At 34.0% G+C, this 20689-nt stretch overlaps 1 protein-coding gene across 3 annotated transcripts in view; it reads left to right on the top strand.

Moving 5' to 3' along the window:
- The window catches only part of LOC124363187 (transcriptional repressor CTCF), a 35993-nt gene extending 18198 nt beyond the window's left edge, over positions 1-17795 (top strand). For 2 of the 3 annotated variants that reach the window (XM_046818347.1, XM_046818341.1), the window contains exons 5-9: positions 243-383; positions 5221-5580; positions 13022-13160; positions 15496-15655; positions 16872-17795. In XM_046818347.1, coding sequence (XP_046674303.1) covers positions 243-383; positions 5221-5580; positions 13022-13160; positions 15496-15653 — 798 coding nt within the window. In that variant the 3' untranslated portion in view covers positions 15654-15655; positions 16872-17795. Of the gene's footprint in view, positions 1-242; positions 384-5220; positions 5581-13021; positions 13161-15495; positions 15656-16854 lie in introns of all 3 variants that reach the window. The other variant, XM_046818356.1, reaches the window with a different exon arrangement.
- Positions 17796-20689: the final 2894 nt, after the last annotated feature.

Raw genomic sequence — 20689 nt, 5'->3', positions numbered from 1 at the left:
CAAGGACATTGTTTGTCAGATCAATACTATTTGTTCCATTGTGTTTAATTTTATGGTATTTATTTATGTTAATGTGATATAAAAGTTGGTAATGGAATCAGTTACAAAATTCTAGGAGTTCAACAGTACTTTGTTCTCACTCAATAAGAATTTAATAATAACTGTAATGAGATTTGAAATGACTCAGTAATAAAAGTCAAGTAAATATCTTGATGATCCTTGTAACCAATTGTATTCTTTAGGTTCACAACAAATCACACGAAGGGGAGAAGTGCTGGAGATGTGAGCTGTGCCCTTACGCCTCGGTCTCCCAGAGACACCTAGAGTCTCACATGCTCATCCACACGGACCAGAAGCCCTATCATTGCGACAAGTGTGATCAGGTCAGTTCTGTAGAAAACAGTAATAGTTATTTGTAATACGTTACTCCTTGAATTAAAAGAAAAGTATATTGTTCAACTATGCCTGTTTAACATGTCTCTGGGAAATTTTTTTTGTTAGTAAACAAAGTATACCTAAACTGAATGTTGTTTTATGTCAGTCTCAAAGGTAGTTTTTCAATCGTTTTGGTTGAAAAGTAATACAGTTACCAACAAATAGTTTTTTTAAATATGGACATATTTTTAATCTTATCTTATACATTCTGTAAATGCAATAGATCTGGGCTGGGTATTTAATAAACAGAACGTAGAACATTTATTGGCACAGTTGCTTAACACATTGTATACATATACATGTTGGTTACTTGATGCTGGTCTGTGTCGATTGTCGAAATACACACTAGTTAAGGCATTTACATTATTTCATTAATGTTATACTTGTTTGACGTGGCACATTTGTTGTATTCTAACATTGTCAATACTGTTCTAGTTAAATGACAATAAATTGATTGATTGATCAATTTACATTTTATCATGTAATGTTAATTCGTGGAACCTGTTCTATACATGTAATATTAAAACTACAACTATCCATAAAATTTATATTTTAACAGTGGCTATATGACTATTCTCATTTTTATTATTTCACTTATTGTTGGTTTTAATTATTTGTTTTTATTTTTTAGAAATTTGTTCACATTGTGTTTAATAGTCATTAAATATGAAAACTATGTGACTCAAGTTGATAAAGTGATGTATTGTGTTTGTTAATAGCACCATAGTGTATTTCTTGTTTTGAACATTGCCTCAAAACACTTATGAAAATGCCTGGTAGATTGCTGTTATTTTTTCTGGCAATTTACTGCTTTAACAACAATCTACATTTAGTTTTAACTTCGTAATAAATTTTCATAAATTATCCAACTGTTTAGTTTAATAACTGTTGACTAACAACTAAATCTATTTATTATTTTGAATTTATTTATTTAAAAATGAAATTATTTTTATTTGTTTGCTTTTGTCACTCAAAATCAAAAAGATCACCTTAGAAAAAATAGCCATATTTATGAATAATTGTTTACCTGACAATTTATTATCGTTATTTATTTTACAATTATAGTACTTTCTTTATAAGTAGATTTTCTCACAACTGCTGTTAGTTTTGCATGGTGAGAAAAGTGCATTTAATAATGATTTGGTTTATTTTACTAAGGGAGCATAGCATGTCAAAAGTACACCTAAATCTCAGTACAAATTTCGTGTGATAAAATGTTATTGTGTTTGCTGTTAAAAAATATTACTGAAATATGAACATCTTGCTTTATTCTAGCTTAACATATACATAAGTAATCAATAAAAAATGCAACTACATTTTTTAAATGACTAAAAGAGTATTTCTCCTACATTTAGTCTGATTTATAATCCGATTGAAATATTATGTACTAAATATTGTAATAATAAATATTATTGAAATTAAATTACTTACTTGGGACATAAGAAAGAAAATGATGTATAGCCTACATGAATAATCAGTCATCATCAACTATGAGCCCTACCTTTTTGGATTACACAAGTCTACTTGGCTGTGGAAGTAATTGATTTACTATTTTCAGTTTTTAGAACATGTCAATTTTTTATTTAGTAGTTTTCTACATTTTAATGTTGATATTATCAGTTTTAATACCTATATTTTTATGCTCATATGACAATAAAATAAAAACAAACAATTGTCCTGTCCAAGATGGTTGGATTGTTCATCATTTATTCTACAAACAGTTCTATGTCGAACACACCGGCATTCATCCGCCACTATCGGCGATCAACTGGTAGCCCTTCTGAATGCTTCCAATGCTCCCATATATGTACTACATCGCCGCTGTCAGCTGTGAATCTGTAGTGATGTTTGGTTGTTTGCGATTATCGTGTCTGCACATCGCGATTGGCCAGCTTGTGTAAACCGCTCCATATTGTGATCAAATTCACTTCTTAGACAGGTTTCACTCACAAAATGCTGAACTCTGCTTTTCGCTCTCTATCACCAAATGCTCACCTGTTGGACTTAAGGAGTTACAAACAATGAGTGAGCATTGGGTCTTTCACATGGAGTGGTGGATTTCGTTGTGTAGTACCACGAGCGTGTGCAGTGGCCCAGCACTGGGTACTTATGACGTTGCCGGCTTTCGTGTCTCAAATCAGCTTGAATATAGGTTGATTTCTGATGATATTAACATTGTTTTCCTGTTAAAAATACGTGCCTTAAACTTTGAACGGCTTATAATAGAAGCAGAAACAAGTTATTCCATACTTGTTCATTGAATGATTTTTAGAACATTTGGGAATTATTTTTAAAATTCTGGTATCTTTAAGCTTGGAATGCAGTAGGTGCATTGGGTAAAACTGATTTGATAGAAACCTAGAACTCAAATGGAATAAACTCTAAATTGTCTTGTCGCCCTTCAGTCTCTTCTAAGTCCCCTTAAATCACGAAATGGCAAAGCATTATAACAAATAAAAAATATTCTTCAATGATGCTGTTTCATCAAGAGACTACTAATGCATGAGGCGGAGAAGGGGAACTAGAATCGTAGTAGAATGCCGAAACTTCTAGAAGGCCGTCTAAAAAGGTCCTGAGATATCGCTGCCACACCCAACAGCTTTTATGTGCATTCCATTGGATTTTTGAGGCCGGTGTGAAACCACTCTAAATTCTGCCAGGACCGATCGCAGCGACTTGTGATTATGCTTGCACAATTCTCGATCCTACGGGATATGGCTTAGTGTATGATAAAGGGACAAATTTTATTCCCTTTCATGCTCATTATTTAACAAACCATACCGTCCCTTGCTGCTTGTGACATAGCCAAGACCTAAAACCAATTCCTATTTTGTAAATGCATCCATTCATTTCTGCTAAAATTGTCAACATTGTTAGTGAGATGAGGAAAAGTTTGAAATAGTTTCCCACCATTTTGCCGCAGTCTCCACACACTACGATTGAGACACACCTGTATTCAAGCTGTGTTAAGATGCAAGAACCTGCAACATAAGCCAAAGTGCCGAGCCCTAGGCCACTAAACGTGCTTGTGACGTGTTATAGCGCTAGATACGGTTGTCAGCCAATTTGTGTGAAAAACCCCATTTTTTATATTTTTATTTGTAATTATTATAAAAACTATTGACTGTGAAATTGCTATTTTTGTACTGTAAAAACCATGAAAAATCCGTGAATTTGATTATTAAGATTGAGTGGAAACAGTACATTTAACCCTTTGAGTAGCAATTTTTATAACATTTAACAAGCCCCAAAAAGTGAGTTTTAAAAATTTCTTTAATGACTTTACTATATTGATACTACTTTGGTGTTAGTTCAGAAGTAATTAGCATTTTTTATAAGAAAAATGTCACGTAACCACTACTTATACAAAAAATCTCAATTTTGGAAATAACCAATAGAAAAAATAAAGAAAGGTCATTATATGAAGGTTATAGTAGTTTTATTTTTTGGAATATAGCAGTTGCGATGAAGGCGGGATCTAGGTGGCCCCACCCAGTAGCGCTACACATTACTCAAAAAACACTTCTAATAGCTAGCAAATGTAGTTCACTAACAAAAATAAGTAGATAGCAACATATAGGTTCACATTGCTATAAGATAAATATAAAAACGAAACCATAATATTGTTACTGTGGATGGCTTATAGTGCGCCATCGTGACTGTTACGTCATTACTGTTCAAAAGGTTAAAACCAAAATAACTCCATTATAAGGTAGTTTTGAATGGAGACAGTGAGAGTTATGGTGGTGATATTCTTCATTACATTTTAGCCACTATACTGTGACAAATAATTTGTTTGTACTGTAGCGTACGCATTAAAAAAACAATATCCGCAATGGATTGACTTATTTTTAACATGTGTTATTTTATAAAATGTTAAAACTTTAAAAAATGTGGTATTTGTGATTTTTTATTTTCATGGCCTTTTGTCTGTATATTGAAATCCAAAAACGAGAGGGTGAGAACGTAAGGTGTATGTCGACATTGAAAATTTGATTTCAATTAAAGTCATTGATCAACTATTAATCTCACAAACCCTTGTTTTCGACTTTATAAATGAGAACAAGTTGCCCTAAGAGAATTGGCTTCAAAGTTATAGGAATCTTTATAAACAAGAAGAAATAGTATTATTTCATTTTACTCCTTTGTAAAATCGATGATAGTATAGACTGTTATCAGTCAATATCGTTATCTTACTCAATCCTCTATGGCTTAGTGATCATAGAAGTAAAATAGAATTCTGTCTTAGTTCATGAGAAAACTACAAGCCTCTGGTATTTGTTCATCTATGAGTACCTATACAGTAAAGTACTTTTCTGAGTGCATAGCCTATATTACTTACATAGTGCTGGGATCAACAAAAAATTGGTCTACCTAGGCTCTAAAAGTCCTCAGATTCTAAGAGCACATCTTAATTGACCCTGCTGTCACAGTGATTCAGTTACTGATATCTGCATTTGAGAAAACTGTAAAGGATCTATGTGTTTATGACTTTACTAGTAGAATAATTAAAATATATTTTTTTTTAATTATACAGTATAGAAACCCTAATATTAATCACAAATATAAAAATATGCCTCAGGAAAAATATAAACAAAACCCTCCACAGCCTCTAGGACTTATTAAACAGTACTTCCTCCTATTGCAGACTGACAACATAAAAATATAGCTCAAACATTTCCTTGCTTGTAAAATCACATCCTATGCACAAATAAATCAGATTAATACCTATTGAGGAAGTAAACTACAGTTTTATTGATTTTGAATGTTGTTTCTTTCTTTCAGTCTTTCCGGCAGAAACAGCTACTTAAGAGGCATCAAAACCTATACCACAACCCTAACTACATACCACCGGCACCAAGAGAGAAGACTCACGAGTGTCCAGAATGCCAGAGGGCGTTTAGGCACAAAGGCAACCTGATCCGGCATATGTCCGTGCATGATCCAGAGTCAGCAGCCCATGAGAAGGCTATTGCCCTGAAAATTGGACGACAGAAAAAGGTCCAGATCATTGATGGTCAGCAGGTGGAAGTGATGCCAGGGGAGGACGAGGATGAAGAAGATGAAGATGTGGATGGGTCGATGATGGCTATGCAGGGATCGGACGGGCAACAGTATGTTGTTCTGGAAGTTATCCAACTACAGGTATAAACAATGCAATGGCTATCAAAATGTTTTTTTTTTTCAATAGAAATAGTGGTAAAAGTTGTCAATATTTTTACAATGTATGTTGTAACCCAGTCTACATTCATCTGATACAAGCTCCAGTATTCTGTCAGGTCGTCTTGGCACACAGTCGCTTCTTCAAAATAAAATTTTCCCTTTCACGAGAATGTTCTCTATTCAGTAATGTATTCGTAAATTTTCTGTTGTGCTGAAATGTATTTATGATACTAAAAGAAATAACCCGTTTTCTGACTGTTTCTATTTTTATAATTCTTAGTTGTCCTGAGCATTGGATATCAGAGCTAGCTGAATTACAAGCCTAGATTGTTGTTTTCATGTACAAATAAAGAAAATATGACTATGACTAAGACTGGTTCAGTTTATTAAAATAATGCATAGACAATTATATTAATCATATTACTTTCATGAGAAATGTTATGATTAAGACGATATCCACCACATAAATAGCAGTAGATCAAAAATAAAAAATAGACATACTAATTAAATACTTAAAAAAGACAAGTCAAACGTTTACTAATAACTTTCAAATGCATCTTTCTCTCTTTTGATGTGAGGGTTTTGCTTATGCTTAGCTCATCGAGTTCAGATGTCTTCAACCATGCGGACATGTTATATTGTCGTGGTTGACTGTTCAACTTTATAATCATTAGGGCTGAATCGTATTGGATTGACTCTTTTGTTCTGATCAGTAATATTATTATATTTATATGATTGAAACCTCACTCCCACACTGTGGAACTGTAAGGTGTGAGATGGAACAATCTATAAGTGGATTCAAATTTTTTCAATTGTATTGTTCTCAAGACAATCTCTAAGCTGTTTTTTGTTATGTTTGAATCCAACTTGAATCTTGCTTATAGTGTTTTGAGTTCAGATTCATTGTATTGCATGCACAGATTTGTTACAAGGTTAGTTACTGCTTTCAAGCATTTTCTATTCTGAAAGAAGTAAAATATAACTCTTGTGATTTTATGTGCTTTCACATGATGACTCTGTACTGCTTCCTGTGGCTTTGAGCTTTTTCTTGAGGTTCTTAATTACATTCTATAGCATTTGAACATATATAGCTGTTCCTCAAAGTTTACTACTATTTATTAAAGTAACATCACAAAATTCTCCCTCTACTGGCCCCAAAATTCGTAGTACCAAGTTGGTATTTAAGGGCTTTGAAAAATGCATCTCCTATTGATTTTGTCTGTATATAATATTATGCTTTGAATACATTCTGAAGTCATTGGGAGCCCAGGTACTACATCCATCTAATAGGAATTGAGATGATGTCATGAATTAACCCGTAGCATATGGCTAGCTTAGTTGGAGTCCTATTATTATCAGCATTTGGACTATTTTAAATTAGTTGTAAAATGCTGCATATTCATATCAAACAGTTTTTTTATATGATATGAATTTTATATTTTATATTTATATATATATATCTATATATATAAAAATGAATGTTTGTATGTTTGTCCTTTATGGAATCGTGAACTATTGGACCGATCATGATGAAAATTTGTACGTATATGTATTTTTCCACGGAGAAGGTTTATAAGCTATGCCCATTGATGTAACTCACCACCAAGTGGCGCTGGAAAAGATAAAAGGTTTCAAAGCGCCTGCACACTATAAACTGCAATTACGAGACAGTTACGTATATTACATACCCGAACACTATTTAACACGTTCGCTGCTAAAAATTAAGTAATGTGTGTTACTAGAGGCTAATTTTTTTTATTAGTATTCACTTACCAATTTAGTTGTGACACGGGTTGGTACAGAAAGGTCATCAAACACCAAAAGGGCCGAATTTCGCCATTTTGAAAACGTGCAGTAGATCTACCGCACATGCTCCTTGGGCCAGTCTCTCTTCAAAGCGCGCACCGTTTTCCTTATTGTTTTTGAAAAAAACAGACCACTAACGATTGTTTATAATAATACTGGAAACAAATCACTTAGTATAACTAAACATATATTGATAAAAAACACTAAAAACTACTATTTACAACCCAACCATCCTCCCCAAGGTACGCTTCATTAGCCATGGAATTGGTCAAAGCGATGTGGGACACACAACCCAGGCTGTCCATCACATTCTAAACACTGCCACATCACGTATTTCTTTCTGCCATTTGCATAGCAAACTCTGCATCTCTTTTGGTTACTTCTCTTTCCACAAGCCACTTTTTCTGTAATCCATGAGGGTACATGGGGGACGCTGCGGCGCTTCAGAGGTCGAGGAGGCTCGGGAATGTCAGGGAGTAGCTTGTCAATAACCTTCAGATGGAATTCATACAATGGCATTTTGTTTTCCTCACTTGTTGTGCGAACTTCGTTATAGAGATAGTGTGCATTCACTAACATCATCTGAATTACGTGGACAAAAATCTTCTTGTACCACCGCAGTGTTTTCCTTTCGCAAGGATAATATGACATCATTTGGTCACTGCGGTACACGCCTTTCATAAAATGGTTGTATTGAACAATTGGTAGTGGTTTTAGTCTCTCCAAACCACCTCAATTAATTGAATTCACCGGTAAAAACGGTAAAATTTGAAATAGTCTAAAAACTAACCACAAAACGCTAACTGAGAACGGCGACCACAAAAACGCGGGAAAAGTATGTCCCCACGAGCGGCAAAATGGACAACCATACACGATGAGTGCTGTGAGCACACTGACTGGGTTACTAAACAATGGCGCTGTACAGTAGATCTACGACATGCGTGCCTGGCGCGAGGCAGCCGTGCAGTAGATCTACCGCACCCGCGTTGAACGTGTTAAAGGCGCTAAGTTATTATGTATATTTGTCTTTAAGATATATTTCTGATTGAACTTAAAGTTTGAGTGTTAGACCACTTTATAATAAAGTACATGTACGTGCACAATGGCTATAAACATAAACATATTTTCTTGATTGTGGCAACAAGGCAAACTCTACATCGGCGTTGTAAATATAATTCAATTAAACCAGAAGTTCACATACACGGGCAAAGCTTACGAAAAGCGTGCAAAGCCGTGGGAAACATCTAGTTTATTTTTAAAAGTTCAATGCTGCGGGCGCACATGTGCTCTTGGCGTTTGCTCACTGATGCGCCTCATGCTGCATCATGGGTTACCGCCATTTTCATAGCCAGCTGACAGTTCTGTGAGATTGTGGGTAATGAAGTTTTATTGGTTAGGTTATAGCTGTGTGATTCGTTTGCAGTTTAGTGATTATTTAGTGTTTGTACAATTTTTGACAATGGCATGAATTCATATAAAATTTTCATAAGAGAACAAAATTACATGACTGAGCAAAAATGTTATCAACTGCAATTAATTATTATCTAAATAGGCTAATAATAGAATATCGAAAGTCGAATTTTGGTAGCCATTGTGAAATAAACATTGACACACAAGTGTGCTTTAATAATATGACAATGAAAAGTCAAGGTCATGTGCTATGAACGCACATGTGAATCTATCATATGTATACGAGATTGTAAGAATGGCACAGTATTTTATATATATGATATTATTGAATATAATTTGATATAAATATTAATTTAAGAGTGTGGCAGATGGGGAAACTCTGCACTTATTAAGGCAGCAGTGAACGTGTTAAATAAGTAGCTATCCATCTTTTACCCAAAATACATTAAATTTCAGTTCAAATCCAGCACACTAGTACACTCAGCTACTTCTCTTTGAGTTTTGGGTGATTGTTCATATATAATATACAGGTTGTCTATACAAATTTGAAAGTGATTATCAGCACCCATATTATTGATTGAATCTTTTACAGCTAATTCATTGTTTATCAGAAATATTAACACAATCGTAGATTGTATCTTATAAGTGACAGCTTTATAAAAATCCAGATTAAAACTATTATATTTATGATTAAGTTAAATCTCTAAAAGACAGATCTCCTTATGTTGCTGATTGAATGCTAGGGGGTGCTAATTCAGTGACTGGGTCATGTCCATGTGTTGAATAAGCACCCCTTTGGAACAGGGGGCTGTTAATTTAGGGCCTTGACCATGTTCATGTGCTGAATTAGCATCCCTCTGCCAAAGTCAAAGTCCGAGGGGGTGCTTATTCCAGAGGGTGCTAAAGCAGCATCCCCTTGTAGTCATGAAGATCTCTACCTTGTGTCAAAGACTGTCCAACAGCATATATTAGAACTTCTTTTATGTAGAGGCTTATTACAGTCATGATCTTCAGACTTATATATGCTTCTCTACAACTTTCTGAAGTCTAGCCCTGATAAGGCTTTTATAGCTCTCTTTTGCAACACCAACATTCTCTGGAGATTACTTGCTGAAGTTCCTCCCCACACCACTAGTCCATATCTAAGGTGTGTTTCAAACAGAGAGTGATAAGCTACTTTTGCAGTAGTTATATTGCTTATTGATTTTATTAATTTGCTTTATGACATAAAGTTAAGAGTTAAGTTTAGGAAGAAAATTGTCATTATGTTGCGGCAAGGAGAGGCTCTCATCAACAAAGACTCCCAAAAGATTTACTTGGGGTTTTTTGCCCACTTCAGGAATTTGCTTGGACTTCTTCGCATCTTCTTCTGAAAGCTATTTGGTTTGTCTTCTTTTGGTTAACTACAAGGTCATTTGAGTGGCAGTTTTGATAGGCCATATTTAATGCTGTGTAACATTGTGTCTTTTTTCCACTCAAGTGTAAGGTGGTGTCATCAGCATACATCAAAGTTGTGCAGAAAGTTTCAAGGTATTCAAGCAAGCCATTTGTAAATGGTATAAATAATACTGGTCCCAATACTAAACCCTGAGGTACTCCTCAATTTATGGGTAAAGATCTTGATCTGGTAACTTGAGTAGCCCCATTTCTTGTTTGTTTTATCTCTACAATTTGCCTCCGATTTTCCAGATTGCTTTTGAACCACATTTTAGCTGTCTTTTATTCCCAACTTTTCTAACTTGTACAGTACAGGCAATCAAAAGTTCGGTTAAGTCTAGGAAAAGAGTTCTTACAAGTTTCCCTTCTTCAAGGTTGTTTTTATATAAAATTAATAAATCAAGTGGGTTTTTTTTTAATAGTAAAGACAAAATTTGCAAAATGAATGTTTTGGGTCTGGTACACTTAATATAAGTTCACCGATCCCGTAAAGTTCCACCCAAGCCAACCAGCCTTGTAACACAATGTTAGTTGTCAAAATTTGCTCTGCAATATTGAACTTGAATTCTGATAGGTGTTCTTGTTTTTTGTGTGACTAGTTTGTAAACTACACTAGCATGAAATAAATCAAAATAAATCAATGTCAAAGAAGTAAAAAAATGTTATACCACTTTACATTGTACCACATTACAGAGAATGTGACAGTTTTTTATTCTGTTTTTCTACACCCCCATTGTGTACTGTACAATATTGGGTATCAATGTACTCTGGGGTTTCCCTGCTTCATTCTATTTGTGAAACTACTTCTTCAAAATCTGGCCTTTCATGATAGGTTTTAAGCACTGACACATCTTTCTAGCTTTCAGTTTAATTCACCTTTTTTTAGCTTTAAGATTAATCAGGGGTATATTTGCTGTTGGCTCTTGGTGTACCAATGGTGTGTGTTGTTTTGTGTTAGCTGAAGCAAAGGTTTTGGGAGAGCAATACCCATTACCCATGAACAAAACTCTACCCTCACGACGTACACTTTCACACAAATTTAAGTACTACCTGTTCACTTACAGAAAACATATCTATCTTAGTTGTCTCTTTGCCAGTATAAATCTTAAATGTGTGACCAATACCCAGTTGCTGAATCACAAACCTTATAAATCTTGATTCCGAATCTGGCTCTCTTGAAAGGGTTGTATTGGATGTAGGCTAGCCTACCTCTGAAAACCATTACGATTTCATCAATGCATATGGACTGACCTGGTGTAAATATTCATTTGCATGATTCCAAAAACAAATCTACTATAAGCTTAACCTTTCGCAGTATGTTATTTTGATCATTATTTGGAGAAAAGTGCAGATCTTTACTAATAGAAAAAGACATGTTGTGTGCCTGTCATTTCCCTATATATTGAGGAGTGAACAATGCTTCTAGTGGTCCATTAATCTGATATTTTGGTTTTGAGTTTGTGCCATCAATATTATAAGAGCAAATAAGTTTTAATTTCATCCACAAAGACATTTCATAAACATGATTTTAGTCACATCATGTTTATCCCCAGCAGCTACGGCTATGCCCAAACTCTCTAGTATATTTATTGGTTTTTACTGATAGCGTGTGTTCATAAAGGTGCTGTCCAGAAATTTACACAGAACATCTAATTCTGTGAAATCACTGTATGTAGTTGCCTAGCAATAAATAAATTTATAACAGATCTAACAATAAAAATAAAATTATGTGGATCATTTGCATGCCTTTTCCACTCCCAAGTTTGAAGTTTGGCCTTGTCACATCATTTTTTTGAATTTTTTCATGGCCACTTTTACTCAAAATATCGTCATCATAGTTACCATCTCTCACATCATTTTCACTTTTGTTGAGTTTGTTCTCCATAAAGTTACTAAAACACAGAAGTCAGAATGCGATCTTGCCATGACGCCATTTCATATTGCAATGAATCAAAACAAATAATCAACAGTTGAAATGGTAAACAACAATCAATTTCAAGAGAGTTGACCAGCTTCAAAATCGATCTTATGTATTAACATGCTGGTCATCGATATAATAGTATGGAAAAATTCTAAATTAATCGATATGAGGAATATTTTTGACAATCAAATAATTAACTTATTTTGACGGATAGCACCATAGGCAATATTCATTCGTAGCCAATGGGTTACAAAGTCTACCAATTGTCATAACTGTTGATTCATAAGTAGTTGGCAAACATGGTGACCAATATTCAGTATGAATTTGTGCTTTGTATATATGGACTTTCTATTTGTATTCTACATTGGTAATGTTACATGCAAGATAGTACCTATTTTTTTTAACACTCTCAGCCCCACATAAAGATTGACAGTAAAGATATCTACACTTGTTATAAAGTAACATAGATGTCAGATTGAAAGTGTTAAATAGCAATACTGGACTAGCTAAAGTACACAGTGTTAAAACTCTCACCCTCGCGTGAAGATTCACAGTAAAGATATCCATACTTGTTATAAAGTAACATAGACGCCTGAGACTGAAAGTGTTAAGTTTAATTTACTAAGTTTTTGCTTATTGGTAAAAGTTTCTAAAAATTAATTTTCTAGAATGATATTATTACAGAGTTAACCGCCCAACCGTTAACATAATCTTAATATCAACGTTTTATGCAACATCAAGGCAATGTAATTTAAGAGTACTGATGAATGATTCAAGTCATTTGAGTTTCAAAATTGTACTGAATTTAAAATTAGTTTAGCAAAACTTATGAAAATTATGGCTTTACAGGATGGAGAGGGCCAGGTGGCGTTGATGGCAGGGCAAGGGATAGAGCAAGCGGTAGCAGCCCTACAGAGTGGTGCAGGTGGTACACAGGTGGTGGTCAGGAACCAACTTATGAACCAGCACATCACACCAGACGACCAATGTGAGTTGTCCTTATTCATTTCCAAACATACTAATATGCTGCTAATATGTAACTTTTTTTGTAATTCTTATTGTACCTAATTGATACAATTTTGTTTATTTCAAAATTTTTTGAGAAATTTTATAATATTTACTTTGTCTATAAAAAATGTAGAATACTTGTTGATTGATGTATGGGAAGGAGTTAGTAAAAAAAGTAAAAAGCTTTATAAAAGTAATAAAAACTTTTTAACATAGAAGATAGAAAAAGTGCCTAAAATGGTGGAAAGACGAGGATTATCCAGAAAGTAATATATATTTGGGACTAGATCGGGGCTACACCCACTCACCATCTCGGGGTAAAAAGGCTATTATGTTCCGTACTCATCAAGCTGTGGTAGCAGGTAACCTGTATCGCTCCTACTTTTTTACTGTGACTAATTAAAATCAGTGATTAGGTTTTGTGTTGAAAAAAAAAAACAAGCTACAAACCAATTGGTATTCCACTTTGTGATTTTAATGGGAATGGAATAATTACTGAAAGCAGAATTAGACGGTGGTATATTAATTTTTTAAATGACCATACAAATGTTCATAACATGTATCACAGTGGTCAGCCTCTCCAGGTTTCTAAAAACTAGTTATTGAGGAAAGTCATTGAAAAAGCTCGTTAATTTTGGAACATGGAATAGGTATACATGCATTCTTTGACCCATTGCAGATCACTGACGAGCTGGGCTCGTCACGCAGTGGCCGGGCCTAACGGCACCTGAGGTGACGAGCTCAGGTCGCAAAAGCGGTCTACTTTTAAATTTCCCTCCAAATAGTTCTGTTAATGTCTGATAGATCGGGCGATCGTCTTCACTTGTCTACTAAGAGTGTTTAACAACGGTCTACGTTTAGAATTTTCAAAAGTTTTATAAATATCTTACAGATCGCATTTGTAGGTCGAAGTTGAAAAATCATTCATATGAGTTTACTCTCTGCTTTTTAGTGCTTCTGATTGGGTGTTTTCCTCAGTTGTTATTATAATACTTTTGAGGTTAGTGACACAACTAAACGACGCAGACGTACATGTTGGTGGGTTTAGTCTAGACAATGGCCCGGATGTTGCAATCGATTCGCCCGAGCCGCTTTATTTAGACTATGATTCAGACATTATCCCTGCCACGCCCGTAACCTTGCTTGCGTGTTATCGTTCCTACATCACGGATACCCCAGCAGGCCCATGTTCCATCTGAATGAATACCTTTGCAGCTGAATTTTCTAGTATACAATAGCGAGAGATACGATGTGGCGCACCATTGCTGTTCGTGCGGCTGCTGACCGTGAATTAATTCGCGCCCGCTGGTGCCCGCGCGCCAAAACAATACTATCCGCAATGGGTTAAAAGAAACCAAAACTATTTCTCCAAAGTGTCAGCCATCATGGGAACTGTTTTCTGAGATATTTAGGGTGTGTTTCTGGTTGGTTACCTTTAATGAGACTCAACAGTCACTGCAGAAAGGTATAAAATTAAAAAATCTTTATTTATACAGGCAAAGTTAGGGCTGCATGGCCCTTTCTTACACTTAACCTGTGACATTTAAAACTTAAAACATTAATTAAGTATTACCTTAAAAATAAAAAAATTAAAGAAATAGTTACATCTAAACAATGAGGTGAAATTAATATAATATTTTAACATGATAAAATTAAAATAATAAAAGGTATTTATACCTTTAATATTATATTAAAGGTATTGTAAAGTGCTGCAGAAACTATGGTGGGTGATACAAACTGAGCTTAAACATTTAGTTTCTCACAATAATGCTGGTGTACACGTAGCCAACCGTACCTGATAGTTTTGGCTGAATTTGGATGGGGGATTTTCGATAATCGTACAGTCCAGATCTAGTTCCAAGTGAGTACCACTTTCCAGCTATGAAGACCTGGCTCGTAATGCAGCACTTCAAAATTGAAGCCAAACTTCATGTCAGTGTAACCAGTGGTTTAGATCTTCATGAATTTCTTTCAAAATGGAATCGAAAATCTTGTATCATAGTATGATAAGTGCCTCAATTTGAACAAAAATTATTTTGAAACCTAGCAGAAGAATGTGATCTTTCAAATGTAATTGATATGTTTGTTTCTTTACTTTGTTAATTTCATAAAACCATTTCCATAGGTCTGTCTAACACACTAATTTATGAAGAACCTGTAATTAGGAATTTAACATTGGCACAGTACACGAGGGATGTGGTGAGAGCTCCACTACTTTGTTAACATTCTCTATTCCAGGGCTCACATGTCCTAATATATGATGCAGTAATGTGGCTTTCTGAGGGGATTGTGTTCATCTCACTGTTTGTTTTCAGTGGAGGAAGAGGAAGAGGTGTTGCTCAGCTCTCAGCCCAAGGCTGTTCCACAGCAGAATGACATGCAGAACTGTTTTGGGTTTGATGAGGATGATGATGAGGAACCTGAAGTAAAATCTAAACCTGACATTCACATTCTGCAAAGTGCCATGCGTTAAAGGTATAACTGTATATCTTTAAATAATAAGAGATAATCCCCAAAATTGCATTATAGGTTTGAATACAACTTAATACTCAGCCTGGTCACTAATCATATACAAGGTAAATGTATTAACAATACATAATTCATTGTAACACAATATTCTATTTTTATAATCTTTATCATGACTAGGGATAGTTTGAAATATTTCAAACATTTTACTTTTAAAATAAGTTTTATAACTGATATGCCCCATATATATTTTGAAGATTAAAGGCATATCTTCTGGAAGCCCATATTGTGATCTAAAAATTAAAGTAGAAGGTAGAGTAAATGACTTTGTTCTTAAAATATAGCTATTTTCCTTAACCTCTCCAAATGTCTTTAAAATAGAAATACCTCTCCAGATCTGTTTAAAATAGAAATATTCTTGGATTATTGTTTTATATTACCGGACAGACTCAAAAGGTTTAAGAATGGTAGAAATTAGATTGACAATGAATTTGATTAACTCGTATAGGCTAAAAATGCTGTTAGGATTTGAGAACCAGGAAACAATTTTTTTTCCATTCGGAATCGGATTTGAGATTTGAACATTTTAAATCACTACTCTGAATGCTCTAACTGTACTGTTCGATATTGTTCTCTGTAGGTATTCAATTCCAAATTCATTATTTTCAGGACCATTACCCGCATCCTTACAAAGAATTTTCGAGTGACTAAACCACGCACTTGCTGGTTCGTCAATAATAGCTGAAGAAAATTGCAGCCTACAAGGCTTATCTGTTTTCCTGAATAATGTTCCTCATATAAATTATCATTTTCCAAATATATTAAATGTTACTTGACGGTACAACGGGTATCCAAGTAGCAGTATATAACATTTGATCGGAACCGTCAATATCTCCCTTATACTTGTTATACTTATTGATTATAATTGGTTTCATGTTTGGAGTGTTCTGATTCCTCTATTTTATATTTTTCTTCTGAGTTTTTAGATGATATGAATAAGACAGGAATATCTTTTGAGACTTTCTTACTGTAGGAGGCTAATATCAAAATGTTTTCATGTTTTCGAAATGTACATTGTACAATAAAGTACATAAAAAGTGTTAAAAGGTTTATTATTGTATATTTATAACAAACACTTTTTGAGGCTTCATTTATAATATATAGATATGCATCATATCTAGCTGTACATATTGTTGATTTTGAAGTAGTTTTGTTTTTGTTTCAGGATTTCTGTTGAATTGGAAGTTCTGACTCTGTGATTCCCCCTAGCAATAAGATTGATGAATTATTTTAACTACCAGAACATCCTTGCATGTCCTTTATTTTACAATCTTTAAGGTCATTTTGCATATTGTTACTGTTCTTAATATTTTTTTAAAATTTTTTCTTAATAAATTTTTTTATTTATTTGTATGAAATTGTTTTATTGTAAAACTTATATGATAGTAATTTTTCCTAAGTTGTTTGTTAATTTTGACAATCAAATTTTTTAGATTCATTTTTCATAATATGACGCCAGTTATTTTTACTTTGTTTTGTATGCTGTTATGATTAGTGTATTTTTATATACTAGTCAATTTTAAGCTAGTGCATTACTGTACAACTCAGTCTGAATGGCATTTTCTTATTTATTTAATAGTTATTTATTCAGACATGACATTCTTTGATTATTTAATTGTTTACCGAAGTATGTTGATATTTATTTATTTTGTAGTGCAAATTTAAGCCTACAATTTGTTTTGTTATGAAAAGTAGTATTGAGATTGATCACTTTGATGTACAGTAAGTTACATGTACATAATGTCTATAGTGTGTTGTCCTAGTTTAAAAATAGTTTTGTAACATATCGAATTTATGTTGTTTATATTAAAATAATAATGTATTTTTATGAGATTTAGAGCATAATTGGAATTTGTGATTTCGTATTGTGCATAATAAGTGAAAACAAAATTATGTTTATAATATAAAGAACCAATGTTTCTGTCCTCTGGACAGGGACGCTGCATTATAATGAATCTTGTGTATCACAAGCTATGAACTGTGTACATTCTTGTTGTAATTGTCATTTTACTTGTAGATAATGTACAAAACCTTAGTTATGATTGATTGTACTGGAAGTAATTAAAGTACAATTTTAACTTGTCTTTAATAATGGTTTTCTTGTACAATCCTGTATGAATTTAGAAACAATCCTAAACTTAATCAGTTAAGTCATTTATACATATTTGTTGTGAACAAAAGTACATTTTTTTAAGAGTCTTGGAAAGGAACATCTCCATAACTCCGATTTACCTAGTTAGCATACATTAGAACCAATCCCAGTGTCCAGCAAAGTGTCAATGACTCGGACAACTTATTTTTGTTTGTGGATGATACTTCCCTTGTCATCTCTAATAGCGATAGAGCCCAGCTCGAGGTCCAGACTTTTATCCAAGGTAGCTCTTTGTTGCAGTGGCTAAGTGAGAATTCTTTGTTTTTAAATAAATAAACAACAAAACAAACCTTATTGATTTTTGTTTAAGACTTTTTTTATAAGTTCAAATATTGTTATAGGTGATTCTGAAATCTTTCCTTCCCAAAACGTAAATTATATGGGAATTGCACTTGATCCTAACTTAAACTTTTTTGATCATATTGACAAAGTTTCAAAAAAATTAAGCAGCTGCTTGTTTTTAATGTACAGACTGTCTTGTTTTGCTAGTGAGAAAATTCTTTTACTCACCTATTATAGATGTTTTCATCCTTACCTTAACTATGGATTGCCTATATGGGGAACCGAGAGTACAAAAACTCAATACATCTTCCATCAGCCCAAAAGAGCTATAAGTATCATTTTCAAATTAAATCGTACACGGTCCTGTAAAAATGTCTTTTGCCAGAACTATATTCTGACTTTCCCATCTATTTACTCCCGTCTTTCCTTTTACAAAAAGTATCCACAAAATTTGACTGTCACCAACAATGTTAATCAATTACAATTTAAGGATTAGAAATGACCTTAACTTACCTCGCCACAAAAAATATTCAAAAATCAGTACTTTTATGCCAGCATTCGCCTTTTTAACTCTTTGCCTTTTTACTTGAAAAGTGTTGCTAGTGACAGGGAATTCCTGGATAAACTTAAAAAGTTCCTCATTAAAAAAAAATACTACAGTGTTCCAGAATACAAGGTGTGTCCAAAAAGTATCCGACCTTGACGTCTAGCATGAACTGACGTTACTCAGCGGCAACGGCAATCTGGTCCCCTTCAAAGTACTCCCCTCCACAAGCCACTACCTTATTCCAGCGCTCCTCCCACTTCCAGAAACACTCCTTAAATTCATTTTGCGGAATGGCTAACAGGTCCTTCGTCGCATTTTGTTTTATTTTTTCAACATCGTCAAATCTTTTTCGTGCATAGCCAGTCACAGCAAGTCACAAGGAGCTATGTCAGGACTGTATGGAGGCTGTCGTAGTTGGTTGATGTCGTGTTTGACCAAAAAACGCTGAATAAGATTTGAGGATTGAGCTGGCGTGTTTTCGTGGTGCACGATCCAGTCACGGCTTGTCCACAGTTCAGGTTGTTTCCTTCGCACTGCATCTCGTAGCTGCCTTAGGACCTCAAGATAATACTCCTCATTCACTGTCTGGCCTCTTGGAGCATATCCGTGATGAACAACACTGTTCTGGTCAAAAGAAAACTGTCAGCATTGTCTTGACATTGCATCGACTTTGTCTTGCTTTTTTCGGCTGCTGCTCTTCGCGAGTTTCAAGTCGACAGTTCTTTTGGTCTTCTGTCAGCAGCCGAGGAACAAATTTTGACGAAACACAGTTCATTTTTAAATCTTCGTGTAAAATGTTACAAACTGACGATTTTGGTTTTTCTAAATCTTCTTCCACCTCTCGGACAGTCAATCGACGGTTTTCATTAATTGCTGCACGAACACGTTCAACATTTTCAGCATTTCTGGCCGTTGAAGGCCTGCCAGAACGGTCATCACTCTCCACTGATATGCGGCCATTTAAAAAAAAATTTAGACCTCCATAATTAGTTTACCTTATTTTAGGTTTCATGGGTAACTCTGTATTGTTTATTACTTTTATATACTACATTGTATATACATTATTTTGGCGATAGTTTATGCATTTTTTGTTTTTTGTCAGTAAATGAATTGAGTTGAGTTGAACCCAGATAAGTAAATTTATGAAAAAGAATGAACATTACTATTTGGTATAGATGCAACTTTAGCAAATAAAAAAAATCAAAACCTCTCAAATTGAAGCTCACTAGACATGTGTAACAGGTTATAAACATTTTCCCAAAATATCAGCTGTGAAAAGTTTCTGTCAAATCACCCTTTAACTCAAAATCCTTTCAAAATTATAAAATGTGTGAAAAGATTGTTTTAGTTTGTTTAGTTGTTTGACTTTTTTTCTCTATGTTGTGTTGCAAATTCACCAGCAAACCTATAACATCAGTCATACGCCAGCATTTAGAATGCAACATAGCCCTTCATTCCTAGTTTTATTGTAGGCATTATTGGAACTTGAGATCCTATCTTATCTGTCTCAAGGGTGGTATAGAGGGATAGGATGATATTAGTATTGGCTTTGCCACCAATTTGTCTTACAAATTAACCCTCTTGATCCCAATGTTCGTATATATGGATGTCACTGTATCTGCATAAAATTGCCAACGTTAATGTATACGATCACTAATTAATAGTTTTTAAATATAATAAGTAGTGAACTAAACTAAACGTAGAAAAACTAATACAAAACACATTTATGCACAAAATTAAAATATTTATTGATAAATTTATTTGCTAAAAAAAAAAAACTTATTATGATTGGAGACTATAACATCAATGTCTTACAAGTGAATAAACCAGAGGTTAAACATTTCAGGGACTTAATAGGAACTTTTAAATTGAATATACTTAAAATTAGTCCATAAATTCACCCACCACTGCCGTTTTTAATGTGATATGATGTATTGAAAAAATTAATATTTCTTTCATTAACACTGCTTTTTGTGATCGTGATACACGATCAATTTTTGTT

The sequence above is a fragment of the Homalodisca vitripennis genome, chromosome 1 (assembly GCF_021130785.1).
Source record: "Homalodisca vitripennis isolate AUS2020 chromosome 1, UT_GWSS_2.1, whole genome shotgun sequence".
NCBI lineage: Eukaryota > Metazoa > Arthropoda > Insecta > Hemiptera > Cicadellidae > Homalodisca > Homalodisca vitripennis.
Note: the sequence above shows the minus strand (reverse complement) of the source record. Positions and strands in the feature narration are given on the sequence as shown.